Source organism: Trichosurus vulpecula, chromosome 9, assembly GCF_011100635.1.
Source record: "Trichosurus vulpecula isolate mTriVul1 chromosome 9, mTriVul1.pri, whole genome shotgun sequence".
NCBI lineage: Eukaryota > Metazoa > Chordata > Mammalia > Diprotodontia > Phalangeridae > Trichosurus > Trichosurus vulpecula.
The window spans coordinates 203,039,305-203,053,651 of NC_050581.1; the positions used below are offsets into that span (position 1 = coordinate 203,039,305).

The window sequence follows — 14,347 nt, forward strand, 5'->3', positions numbered from 1 at the left end:
TTGTTTTTTGCCTTTTCAGCCCAGAGAACTGGGATGCACAACAGGATTCCAATTGTAATGGCATTTGGGTAAGCCACAGAAACGCGATCCTGACCTCCCTTCTGAATTTGCCATCCTTTACAAATAGCCTTCTCCTCCACAATATTTAGTTCAATTCATTATGTTTTTATGTGCCAAGTGCTAACCTCTGGAGATTCCAAGACAAAGAATGAAGAAATCCCTGCCCTCAAGGAGTGATGTAGTGAGGGAAAACAACATGGTAGCGAGGTCAACACATATAGACCAAATGAAATAGAAATAATTTTAGGGAAGCACCAATAAAATGGAGAATATGGAAAGGCATCTTGACAGAAGGAGTACTTAAGCTGAGCCTGGAAGAGAACTAGCAGTTTCAAGATACAGAGGAAAGGAGAGCCTTCCAGGCACATGGGGAGCAGCTTGTGCTAAGCCCTGGAGGTGGTAGATGGAATGTTATCATGGAGACCAGCCAGTTTGGCTGGAGCACAGAGGGCAAGAGAGGGAGTAATATAATTGCAAAGTCTGCAGAGATATGTTGGAGCCCCAGTATTATTGGTTTTAAGGTTCAAAAGAAGTTTGCATTTTTTCCTGGAGGCAATAGAGTCACTGAAGGTTCCTGAGGGGAGGAGCCATGATAGATCAGACCTGGGCTGTAAGAATATCTAGGTATTTGGCATCTGTACAGAGGATGGAGTAGAGAGAGGAGCTAGAAGCAGGGAGCTGGGCTTTGCTAATTGGGTGTATGAGGACCCTCCCTTCTGGCACTCTGGAGGAGCAAGCTGTGGAATTGTGAAGGCAGAATTACAGCCTGGGCACACAGGGCATAGGGATGGCTCCCCCAGTTCCGACCTGGCTAAAGTAGAGTAGAAGCTCCTTGAGGGCACTTTCATTTTTGTCCTTGCTTCTCCAGGTGCTTGGCACACAGTAGGTGCTTGTTTAATCATTACTTCTTAGATTTGTCTTTGAATTAAAGTCTCAGTGTAAATTTGCAGCAAAGGAGGCTTTTTATGCCCCACTTCCTTTTCATAAGCTATCAGCAAATCAAAGAGGAGATAAATGATTGAGGCATGGAATTTCAGTGCTCACATGGCTGGATGAACCACCTGCTGCCACAACTCTCTTCTCCCTGTTTTTCGTAGTCCTAGATCCCAGGCAGCTAGAGCACCACGCTCTCATCTAGGGTCCACAGCTGGCCATCCAAGCCTTTCCAATAGCTTATTTGACAGGACAACTAGAGGGAGCAGAGACATTAATGCATACATGATGTGAATTTGTACCCAAGACTCTGGACTCCACAGGTTTAGGCACATAATAGGTAGGGACCATCTGTGTTGGTCTTGCTTCCTTCATGGCACTGGAGGGAACTAGGTCTTGTGTTCACAGCCCCCAGCACTCTGGTGGCCAGTGGACAGCAGCCAATGCCTCCTTCCCACATACTCAGCTCTGGCCCAAGGTAAACCCTCTCCCTCCCACCGCAAGGTCATTGGCTCATTTGTTGACTCTATCTTCTATATCTCTGCCCCGGGGTGGAGAGCCTTCAGTAGGACATTAGAGATCTCCTCCAGAGGCACATTAATAAATCAATCAACCCTCTTTGGGCAGAGATGTTCAAATAGCAACATATCTACTTTGCACTTATCAGATGATTGCCTCAACGGTTGGCCTTAATCATAAGATGTGTCAAATGTCTTGCTAAAGTCACAATCCCTTGTAATGACAGCATCTGTCTGATCTACCGACCAACACACCTGCCCAACAAGGAAGTCACTCAGAACTACATTCGATTTATTCTTAACTCATGCCAGCTCCCAGGGGTCACCTGAGAAGAGGCAGTGTAGTCGATAGGGAAGACCCTGGCTTTCTTGGGTTTAAACCTCAACCCTGCCCTTCAGATACTGTGTAATCACGGACAAGTCATTTATCTTCTCCAGGTCTTAGTTTTCTCATCTGTGAAATGAGAGAACCTAAGCTTCCTTCCAGTCCTGAGCCTGAGAGAGCTTTCTTTTCTAAGTAATTTCAATTCAACCAATAATTATTAATTACATATGATAAGCCTGCCAAGCAATTGGGATAAAAAGGCAGAAGTGAAACAGTCAGTTCCTGCCGTCAAGGAGCTTCCATTCACCTGGGAGACCTGCTGACCATTACATTCTAAAGCTTAGCTGAAGACCAACACCAACCTCACCGGGCAGCAATTCAGGAAATCCACCTTCCCAATCAGGACATTTTTCTACCTCCAGCCTCCTGGTGCTCTGGTCATCCTTCATGCTTTCTCACAAATGGCTAACGTATCTGGCACAATCACCCTTCTGGCTACTTGTGGTATCCTTGGGCGCAATTCCTCTGGGCCTGGACAATGGAGAATTTCTTATAAAATGCTCTCCTATCCTGGGTTTCGATTTCCTTTTATAACAGGAGGCACCCCCACCCCACAGCCTTTTCAAATAGGAAAATTGTTCTCCTTGGTGAAGAAGGAAGGAAAAAAATAAAATATCAGTCATTCTTTTTCTGTCATCTGCAGTCAGCTCACCACTCTGTCTACACAGCAATCCCACCTCAAAGGCACAGGTAGGAAATGAGCAGTTACTTGGGCTAGATTGTTCACTAGCCGATGCTCATTCTGGCCTCTAGTCTCCCTGAAAATACTGGTCCAGGGTCAATGCAGACTTTTGTGCTGTTCATTTCTTATGTGCCTCTGTCTATACTTTTGTGTGAACTCTCTGGATAGTTAAACTTGACAAAGAGCTCCTTTGGCAGCCACACTGATTCTTTAGATACTTTTCCTTTACTTCCCTCACTGGAAACTTTCTTTCTAATGCTCATGTAGCACCTTCTCTGGAGCTAAGCTCCCAACCCCCACCTGAAATGGCAGGCTGAATCTAGCATTAAAAACAGGAGTGGGTGTGGACCCCTCCCTACTCCCTGCCACTCTAAACTCAACCTTGAAGGATTAGGGGTTATTTTCTAATTCTATAGCTCATGAGCCCCCTCATGTGCTTCCCCGACCCCACCCCATGATCGTCTGCTGATGTGAATTAGTTAACCAGACTTCATTAGCTTTGGAGACTGAATATTTACTCACAAAGTTATCTATGGCCAAGAGTTGGGGAAGGGGAGGAGGTTGAGATGTGAGGGCTTGCTTGCTGTCTCTCACCGCCCTCCCCCCATCCACCCAAAGTCATTCCTTTTTAGGGGCTGGTGGGAACAGTTCTTCTCTCCCTCCCCTACCCAGGGTCCTCCTCAAATGCTGAGCTTCTGAATTATTTTATTCAAAGCCCAAAGGGTGTGGCTGAGTCTCACCCAATCAAAATACACTTCCTGTGCCACATGCCTCTGCTTCATCCAATGGGTTTCAAGGATTTCTAAATTTATCAAGTATTTTTTCTATATAAAGACTTCGAATGAATGCATGAATGAATGACTCATTCCATAGAGATGCCTTGGACATGTTCACACCTAGTTCACAATTCTAATTGATGACCTCTAAGGATATGTTTGAGGTAACTGTTTCAGCAGCTGCTTTCAGTGGGATGGGGTTATTTTGTTGATTGACTCAGTCCCTACCCTAACACTGATAACAATGGACAAGATTATTTTATATGCTAGCTGTTATGTCAAGTCTATGCAGTCAGAGCTGATCTGACCCGTATCTGAACGTGGATACGAATGTGTCACGGTAGGATACTATTCTACATTAATTGGCTATTTCATACTTATTAATCTGCCTGCATTTGAAAGGCATTTATTTTGTTTCATCACTTTACAAATGTCTGCTGATCTCTTGATTTCTTCCTTGGCAGGGTATAGATCCAAAAGATGGCATCCCATATGAGAAGAAATTCTGTGAAGGTACATCTTTCTCTCTAATAACTTGTCCTAAGCTATCCTGTACATTCTGAACTAAACCAAGCCAGCTAGCCCACAGCCAGGCAGTTAGTGCAAAGATAAAATGGACTTTTAAGTGTAACCTCAGTCCAAAAGTCCATTGGTATGGGACTCTCTCCTTATTGGTGAAGATCAGTGGCCCCCACTTATATGAAAGATGAGGGAGTGGCAAGAGTGGGAGACGGAGGAGCTATTCCATCAAGTCCCTTTGGGCACATCCAGCTTCCAGAGGGAGAATGGATGAAGCCAAACCCACTTTAGGAAAACTTTCAGGGAAGACATGCTGGGGACCTTGAAGCCTGGAGGAGGAGGAACATGAGGGGGTAGGGATTTCCTTTAAGTATATCCACAGACAAGTATATTCAGCAGCCAATTAAAGTGTCATTGTGGTCGGTAGAAAACTGAGGATGTCTGTGTCTGCTCTGAAGTGAGAGAAAGGGCCCCTCTGTAATGCAGCCCCAATGGGGCGCTGCACAAAGTAAATCCAAGGTGAAGGGGTAGGGGATAACAATTGTGAGGCTCAGGAAAGGAGAGGATGCTTAAACTGAGCCTCAAAGGGAGTTAGGGATTCCAAGAGGACCAGTGGAGGACGGAGAGGATTCCTGGCTTGGGAGACAGACAGCCTGTGCCTAGTCAGAGTCATCTAGAGGGAGTAACCAAGAAGCCATTTCACCTCAAGTGCAGAATGGTGGGCAGTGGGGTAGTGGATGGTCGTCATCCGCAGTTACTCTGGGAAGACCTTCTGGAGTCTGACCCACAAGGCTTCGCAGTGCCAGACAGAAAAGCTGGTGCTTTATTCTAGAGGTGAGAAGGGATCAAAGAGGCTTAGCAAGCCCAGAGCACCATGACCAGAACCGTGCTTGAGGAAGACAGCTTTGGTGCCTGGGTACAGGGTGGAGGGGAGAGGGAGAGCCTGGAGGCAGGGGAGTAGAAGGCTCCAGGAGTCATCTGGACTAGAGGTGAGGAGGCCCTGAAATAGGGCAGCTCTTGTCTGAACAGACCATGGGGCTGAGAGACTCTATTAAGGGGAGTTGACAAGAAGTAGTGCCAAATTGGCTTGGGGAGAGGGGGAGAGAAAAGAATGGAGGATGACCTTGGCAGAAATAAGGAGAAGGTCACGAGAAGGAGGAGGTATTGAGGACAATGAGCTCCGCCTTGGGAGCATCCAGGTGGCAGTATCAAGCAGGCAGTTGGTGATGTGGGCCAGGAGCCCAGGCTAGGCACGGGGCTGGAAATCTGGGAATTGTAGGCAATCTTCGAGAAGAGAAGTGAGTCTGTGGTAACTGAAGAGGTCAGAGAGAAGGTGCAGAGAAAAAGAAGAAAGAGCAGGACAGAACTTCGGCCACATCTATGCCCAAGTTCCTCAGAGGGATGAGATTTCAGCTGGCAAGGATGTGGCCTACAGTGAGGTTGTGCCCTAGCTTGGTATGTAGAAATACATTTCCTGGGCACATCCTTCCTTGTCCCCAGACAGAGACAGCCCATGGGGTGTCTGCCTCTCCAAGGTCACACAAAGTTAGATCAGAGACAGGATGCCAGGCCTCCTGGCCTATCAGCCATCTAGTGTCCTCCCCAGGACAGGACCAGGTCTCAAGGTTAATAGGAACAAAAGAAAATAAAATGCTTGCTAATTGACAAATTAAATCGAATTAAATTTTAAAAAGAGCACTAGTCAAAGAGCACCGAGGAAGTCTCTTAATGGCCTCCACATCTCCCTCCCTCAGCCAGAAGCTAGAACAGGAAGATTTCACTTGCATAGTTCAGGTCTTTGCATGGATCACTGTGCCCACAATGTAGAAGATGCCTCAGGAGAGTATGGAGGCTGGAGGTCGGCCCTCTCAGAAAGCGGCCCTTTCTTTCTCAAATGGTGAATTTTCAGCCTTAGCAGTGGGACAGAATTCTAGGTTCAGGTGACTCAGTTTCCACCTGTAGGAAGGAAGGAGGCAGGACTAGGGGAGATGATTCTAAGGGCCTCCAATCATGGACAGCCACTGGGAGGTGAGAGAGCCTTCCTCAATCATGATGATGGGTGGCTATTTGTTGGTGAGGGCCCAAGACACACCTGGAGGATTGGATCACAGCCCCAGAGCTGGAAGGGCTTCAGAGGCTACCTAGTTCAAGTCTCTTATTTTACAGAGGAAGAAAATGAAGCCGAGGGAAATTAAGTGATTTGTCCAAGGTCACACCAATAGGATCAGAGCTGGAATTCGAACCCAGATCCTCTGACCTGGATTCTACTGTACCACCCTACTCCCAGGCCATACATATCTATGTTTGGAGTGGTGTTTTGATGGGCAGAAAAATCTCCTTTAGGGTTCTCGATCATAAATCTCTCCCAGCTGCAGAAAGGATCCATGAACTCCACTGTGCCCTGGGCATACTGGGGAGCCTTCTTGCTGCCCAGCGTGGAGCCCCCGTGTACCCAGAGCACAGAGATGACACTCATGAATTGTCCTTCCTAGGTTCAGAAGCCAAGGGCCTCATTGTGCTGGGGGACTCCGCTGCAGCCCATTTTCACATACCCCCAGAGTGGCTGATAGCAGCACACATGTCTGTGGTAAGTACCACGGGAGGTGGCTAGCCCTTAGGCTGCCTGTCTCCTCCTCTGCACACCCTTGGAGCCCGGGGCCTGGAGAAATCCTCTTCCTGCTGCCCCTCCCTGCCCATCAATCAATAAACATTTATTCAGAGCCCACTATGTGCCAGGGGCTCTGCTAAATGGTGAGGATACAAAAAGAGGGGAGACCCAGTCCCTCCTAGGGTCTAAGCACTGGCCTGGACCGGAGACCCAGGGGCAGGCCCTTCCCACCCTTAGGCCCTAGGAGCAGGCAAGTCACTCCTCGGTTTCCTCATCTGGAAAACAGAATATTTACATTGTCTGCCAAGAGTTTTGCCATTTTTCAGTTGTGTCCAACTCTCCGTGACCCCATTTGGGGTTTTCCTGGCAGAGATCCTGAAGCATTTTGCCATTTCCTTCTCCAGCTCATTTAACAAATGGTAAAACTGAGGCACACAAGGTGAAGTGACTTGCCCAGGGTCACACAGCTGATAAAGGTCTGAAGCTGGATTTGAACTCAGGAAGATGAATGAGTCTTCCTGACTCCAAACCCAGCGCTCTGTGCACTATGGCGCACACTAGCTGCTGTAAATTAGAAAGCGCTAAAGAAGTGGGCAATCTTATCGTCATGGTTATTGCTGATAGGGATCATTCAATTCCCAATGAGTCCATGACCTTGGTGGTGTAGGGCCTCCCTCAGTAGGGCAGATCACATGCCATCCCCACCTTCCCCCACTGTACAAACCACATTCCCATCCTCTGACCCATCCTCAAGAAAAGGATTGACTCCATGTATGAGGGCCTTGAGACCTTTTAACATCCCCCTGCAAAAATTCTGCTGTCTGTCAGGCGGACCTCATCTTGCCCCGAATCCTCTTTGTGAACCAAAGCAAACTTGTTAATGCAGAAAGAGAGTCAAGGAAAATTCAGCAGAGCGAGTCCGCCCCTAGCCTGCTAGCCATCACACCCTTGACTTTCTCAGCTCCAGCCAGCTCAGGAGTGAGCCCTCTCTCTTGGGGGGTGACCCCCAAGCCCAGCAAGCCCAGCGTCCTGGCTCCCTACCAAGCGACCATCCAGGCCCGGCTTGAAGAGCTCCGAGGAGGCAGGGCTGGACACCTCTGCATGCCATCTTCCCACTCTGGGACAGCCCTCCTGAGGAGGTCAGTGAGCCTCTGCTGCTAGCTCCCATGGCTTCCCCTACAACAGCCCTTCAGAGACTTGTTTCTCCCAGGGTAAGCCTTCTCAGTGCCTTCTAACAAGGCTCCCGTGTCAAGGACTCAGGACCCTTCACCTTCCCTGCTGCCTCTCTCCCAGACAAGTCCAGATCCCCACGATGCAGCTTTTCAAATGCCTGAAGACGTCTCTCCTGTCCCCCTGAGCCTTCTCTTCTCCATCCCTCAATCTGCCGTGCTTTTTAGTCAGAGCTGGAAAGGACTGCAGCTGAATGAGAATTCTCTCTACAACAGGAGGGATCGGCTAGTCTTTGTCTGATGGCCTCTGCCTCCATGGTAACCACAGAACGATGGCTGGATCTGCGATTCAGTGAGGCCTCTAGTGGATGGACTGGGGCCTCTGGGAGCTGACTTCAGAGCGGGGACCCAAACTAAACCAGAGACCAGAATCAGTAACAAACTGCAGAGATGCAATGAATGCTTGAGCCACCCAAATGCTACTGTTTATCAATGGAACCCCGATCCGGCCTGCGGGTCTTCTCCTCCACGGGCTGTCATGGGACAGAGCCTGTGTTCATAGCTCACGAGTGCCCAAATCCAGGGCTCCAAGGTCATCTCCACATAGAAGCCTTCCCACCTGGGGAGTCCATTCATTGATGCTTATTCCAGGAAACAGACAAAGCACCCTTTGGCCATCTTCTCCTTTTCTTATCCCAAGCCCAGCTTCCCTGGCCTTCCAGGGAGATCCAGGGGCTAGAGCGGGCACTGCCCGGCTCTGACGCACAGCAGTGACCCTCTCTGGAGGACAGGTGCTGGCCAGGTCCTGCTGACTGTGCCAGGCCCTGATGGAAATATTCAACATTAGCAGTTATTGAAGTAGCATTCATTACCCCTGGCCCCACCTCTGAACAGCTGACGGATGGAAGGGCTGCCTAGGAATGGCAGGAACCAAGAACGCTGGCAACTGCATGCGGCAAAGAAAACAGATAAGGCCCTAGACTTGGAGTCACCAAGATCTGGATTCAAATCCAACCTCAGAGACCCAAGTCACAGTCTCTCTGTGCCTCCATTTCTGTAACTATAAAATGAGGGAGCTGAACTGGCCCCTCAGAACCTTCTACCTCTGAATCTATGATCCGAAGACCTGGGTTCAAATCCCTTCTCTGACACTTTCTGGCTGTTGTGGCCACAGAGAAGCCGCTGAAGCTCACAGAGCTTTCCTAGAATATAAAGTGGTGATAATCATAGCACCTGCCCCACACAGCTGCTGAAAGATTAAATGAGAAAAGGAGTCATATGTACAAAAATATTTATAGCGACTCTTCGTCACAGGCAGAGACTTGCAAACAGTAGGGCATCCATCGATTGGGGACTGGCTGAACCAGTTCTAGAGCGCGAAGGCGATAGAACACGACGTTGTCATAAGAAATGATGGAAGACGTATTTTCAGAGAAACCTGGGGAGCCGCGTATGAAGCGGTACGGGATAAAGTGAGCAGAGTCGAGCGAACAATTTGTACAATAACAAGGATATCGTAAAGACAAACTACTTTGAAGGACTCGGCAACATCTGTCAGCGCCGTGACTGCCCAGTCCCTGGCGACTCCGATAACAACGCGCAGCCCCTCCCCTGACAGCGGGATGGCTGACGCGGGGCGCGCGGTGCGGGGTGCGGGGTGCGGGGTGTGAGGTGTGAGGCTGAGGGCACAGAGGGAAACGTGGCTTTAAAGTGGTTGTTTTTCTTTAGTATTTGCGTTGGTGCCCGGCTTTTTGTTTTCCTTTCTTCAGGGGTGGTGGAGACATAGGGAGGAGAGGAAGTGGGTTTTCATTCATTGAAAAAAAATTTTAATTTTTTTTAAAAAAGGATAAATTGAGAGAATGAATGTCAGCCCTTTTCAGGGTTTGGTAGCTTTGGGTCACTGCACCCTCAGCACCTCTTTCAGGGCCTGGCAAAGAGAGGATGCTTAAGAAATGTTTGTTGATTAATTGAATGCTAAAGTGCTTTGCAAACTTGAAAGGGTTATGTAAATGTCATGTATAATGATTATCTCTCTCTTAGGGGTCAAACTCAATGAAAGTCTCCCCTAATTAGTCAAGTAGCAGTAATGCTGACCATGGCAGTGACATTGACCAGAGCAGTGACCTCATTGACCGTGGCAGTGAGAGCAGTCTTTGTGATCATCACTGATCTGTTTTGAGTCATTCGTTGAGAATCTTTATCTTTCTTTAATCCAGGCTCCAGCTCATGGAGAAGCCTAGGCCTAACAGATTTGTCTCGTGGTCCTTGAAAAAACTTGATAATGGGCATATGTGCGCTTCGCTGCCACAACCTCTTTCCATCCGACATAAGCTCTAGGGCACCAGCCCTGCTCATGCCTAGAGAGACCCCAGACTGGCGAGGTGATGGGCTGAAGTCAGGGAAGGTCTTTGCATCAATTCTGAGTCATCAAGCTGAAGCAATGGGGCAGCGGGAGCCCTGAGGTTGTGAATGCTGTCTTTGTATTTTACACGTCTCTCTCTCCAGGAGAATGGAAAGATTAGAAGCTGGCTTCCTGGAGTTCTCTGCTTGAGCAGGGATTGTCTCTCTGACGCTGGCTGGTGGGTCATTTTGAACTAGCAGGTGTTTTTATTGGGGCAGGTCTCAGAGGATTCATGAGCAGTTTTCCATACTTGCAGCATCCTGGATAATTGCACCCACACTGCCACACAAAAGGGTCGACAGAACTGCCCCAATGTGCTGGCCAGATGGGCGTGATTTTTGAAGGGTCTCTGAGTCCCATTTTTGCCTGTTTCCCCCGAGGCTCCTCTCCCTTCTTCCCTGCAGGTTATGGGAGGAGGGATTCAACACATCTCCAAGACCAGGACTGACCAAACGCTGTGGCCACTATGGGCCTGTGCTGTAGAGGGGAGTCTTCTTGGGCTGCCAAGATGTTTCACTCAGAGATTCTGTGAGCTGTTGGGTCCCTTAGGGCAGGATGGGTAGAATTTGCAAATTGGCACATTTGGGCCTGGGGTCAGAAAACACTTCCAAACACTCCTGGCTGTGCCAAAGTGGATGACTGCCACTCTCAGGAGGTAAGGAGCAGCTGAGAACTCGCAGGACGTCTCAGGCAGAAACCAGATGGTGTAGAAGGGGATCTTATTGGGGTGTGGGTCGGACGGGGGTGCCTCTGAGGGAACTTCCTTCTCTGAGGTAGCTCTGGCCGAGCTCTGCCTTGGTCTCACACAACTAGGGAAATGTGGGGAGCCCCAGAGAAGTGCTGGGGACAGCCCAACCGACGGATCCAAGCCAGCCACTCTGGAAACAGAGCCCCTGCCTCAGATCCTTGCTGGCCATGTGGTGCTGGGCAATCTTCACCTCTCTGTGCCTCACTTCACTCATCTGTAAAGGGAGGACCAGGTTGGGCTTGCTAGGCTCTAAGGAGCCCTCCAGATCCTGCAATGTTGCCCTGGTACTCTAGGAGTCAAGGGGCTGTCAGAATGACTCTGGGACACGGACTACATATTCAGTAACTCCTCTGGGAGCTGGGAACCCAGAGGGAGGATGCAGGCTCCTACCAGGAGTCAGAGACAGGCCCTGTCTCTGAGACCCAATCCTCTCTGGTGCTCCTCTCCTAACTCGACCAGTTGGCAGGTTTACGCAGGAGGCCTTGGGCAGGATGTCCCCTCCGGCATCTAGGTTTTTTCTATGAATTGGGGATTAGCAACTTTCTGAGGTGAAAATGCAAAGCTCTGGACAGGCTTCAGGGCTGCTGAGCCCCCTCCTGTTGAGAATGTGGCTTTCAAATGGCATTTGCTCCCAAGTGCCTGAGTGAGAGTGTCAAGGCCAGAGCAGCAACAGCCGTCGAGAAAAACAAATGGGGTAGGAGAGGAGGCTCTTCTAGTCAGGCTGCCAGATTTTCCTGTTTGCAAACCCAGAGAGAACCCCAGCCCAAGGCAATCTGGGCCCTCTGGGGCCTATGACCCATTTAAAATAGTTCCATCTAATTCCGTTTAATTCCATTTAGACAAGAGTTATTAAGAACAGACTAAGTGTGGGGCACTGTGCTAAGCCCTGGAGGGCCCATGCTAAAAAAAACAAAAACAAACAAAAAAAAAAAAAACCAGGCACTGCCCCAGGGAGCTTCCATTCTGCTGGGGGCTGATAGGTAAATAAGTACAGTTACCTGAGGAGGGAGATGGTACGGACAACTGAAGAATCAGGAAAGGCCTCCTGTACCTAAGCTGAGCCTCAAGAGATAGAGGTGAAAACAGAGGGCATTCCTGTCATGGAGTGTGGCTAATTCAAAGGCACGGAGGCTGGAGATGAAGTGTCCTGTAGGAAGAATAGGAGTATGAAGAGGGAGAGTTCAGCTGGAGGGTGCAAAGGGGAAGAATGGGACGTGATGGCTTGGTGAGTGGGCGGCCTCTTCCTCGGAGAGAGGAAACAGCACTTTTCCCCTTTGCCTCTTGTACCAAGGAGGTCATTTTGTTGTCTGTAGAGACCAAGGCACACTGGGCAACCTTGGAGAGGCAGAGTAGCCTAGTAGTTATAGAGCTGATCTTAGCGTCAAGAAAATGGGGCTTCTGCCTGGCTTCAGACACTCCCTCGGCCATTACGTAGCTCTCCGAGGCTCAGAGAAGGCTTTAGAACTACGTTTTAGCTGGCGGGGGTTCTCACACCTGGGGTGGCCGCCGGAAGCCATCAAGAATCCTTGACTTGTTGAGGTGTCTGAGGATTCAAGGTCAAGGCAAAAATGCTGTTCGACTCCGGCTGTCTTTACGCCGGCGCCGTCCAAGCCCGTCCCTCCCCTGCACACCCGAGAGACTCTAGGGACCCACGTGGTTCTTTCTCTCACAGCGCTTCTAACAAATCCCGCCACCCTCCTAGGTCTGGGGCCATCCCCTCATTAACCAATACGGCCCAGAGGGGATTTCCAGTGGATTTGTAGCTCCATCAGAAGAGGGCGAAAACGGGCTCCCAGGCTTCTCCAGACATTGCTTTCCCACCTCTGGCAAGAACACAGGTATCCAGGGCACAAGGGAGGCTGGAGACCCGACCTCTCCTACGGTAGCCTTTCATCGTTAGTGGTCAGACATTTCAGTCGGAGTCTAAATCTCCAGCCAAGACGATGCTCATTTCTTCCATCAGAAAAGGACTCTCATTTGGGGTTTTTTAGGGAAAGATACTGGAGTGGTTCGCCATTTCCTTCTCCAGCTCCTTTTACAGATGAGGAAACGGAGGCAAACAGGGTGAAGTGACCTGCCCAGGGTCACACAGCTAGTAAGTGTCTGAGGTCAGATTTGAAGTCAGGATTATGAGTCTTCCTGACTCCAGGCCCAGTGTTCTGTCCACTGTGCAGTTCTGGAGAAATCAGGCAGACAAAACAAGCACATTGGCCTCCAGATACCCAAAGTGACGTTTGGGGGCCACGGCAGGGGACATGAGCAGACCTGTGAATGTAAATCAGGATCTTTGTCTTTGAAAAAGGCCGTCTCTGCTTGACTAATTTTCCCTTGAAAAGAAAAAAAGGAGAAGAAAAAAGCAGACAGCCAAGTTCTCCAGCCTGGCAGGAGATGGTGCCCTCCTGCCACGGCCCCCATCTGTTCATGAGTGATTTCTAGAATATTTTAGCTGCCTCTTCATCGAAGCAGCATCTCCAGGCGTGTTGGCAGAGCCAGGGCAGCTGAGCCAGACAAATCTGATCTTCCAAGTGCCCATCATGGGGCCACAGGCTGCCAGCCCCCCTGCACCCTCATCTGCTCGTTGTCTGGGAGGCAGCCTACGCCCTCCTCGCTCTGAGTCCAGGGCCCGAGGAATCCTTCAGCTTGTCAGGAGAAAACAAAGACGCATTTACCCAGGACCAAGGAGGTGCTGGTCTTTCCAGGTCACACATTGTATAATGTGATAGATGAAGCTTTTGTCTGATTCAGTTTATTAAACACGGTATTGTGCACAGAATCATGGAGTGAGATCTGAGGGGACCTTAATCATTGTGTAGCCCAACCCCCTCATGTGACAGAAGAGGAAACTGAGACCCAGGCTGGCTAAGTGTTTGCCCAAAGTCACACAGGTTGTGTGTGGCAGAGCCAAGATTCAAACTCAGGTATCATGGCCCCATGTTCAGTATTCTTTCCATTGCAACAGAATGCCTCCTACTATTACACCATCTCCACAGCCCAGCTTCCAGCCTCCCTGGGAGAATCGGCAGATGCCTAGAAGGTCCATGGACCTAACAGGAAGGATGGAGTGGGGGAAAAAGATTCAGAGTCCATAAAAAATGGCCCACCGGGCTTGGTAATCCAACTTCAGATCCATGTTTGGGCCATTTAAAAAAGCTAGATTCCTTTGGTCTTCAACACTCTCTTTAGCAAAACCAATCCAAGTCCTTCTTTTTGTCTCCTGGATCCTGTGGCCTGGAAGATGAAGATGCTGCATTGGGAAAGAAGATGGCCAGTCAAGTCAGTGCTCATTTCTTCCATCGGAAAAGGACTTGCATTTGCCATGGTACGTCTTTCCTGCAGAGAGTGACCAAGTTGCCGGGGACAGTTGGCTCTTTCTGCTGCTTTCCCTCTTTGTGAATTCAGACCTGACAGCTGGTGGGCTGAGTCCTGATGCATTCAGTGCCCTTGTCCCACATGCTGAAGGTGAGCCCTTGGGTCTTCTACCTGCCAACAGTGGAGAGAACATTCTGGCTAGGCTTTGCATTTCTTCTGAAGAAAAAGGTGACCTCTCA

The 14,347-nt window shown here is 49.5% G+C and overlaps 1 protein-coding gene across 1 annotated transcript in view; it reads left to right on the forward strand.

The window, feature by feature from the left end:
* The window catches only part of AOAH (acyloxyacyl hydrolase), a gene marked incomplete at its 5' end in the record, with an annotated part of 93,789 nt that overhangs the window by 35,119 nt on the left and 44,323 nt on the right, over positions 1-14,347 (forward strand). Inside the window, 3 exon segments of the mRNA XM_036738693.1 lie at positions 20-68; positions 3,819-3,867; positions 6,366-6,460. Coding sequence (XP_036594588.1) covers positions 20-68; positions 3,819-3,867; positions 6,366-6,460 — 193 coding nt within the window.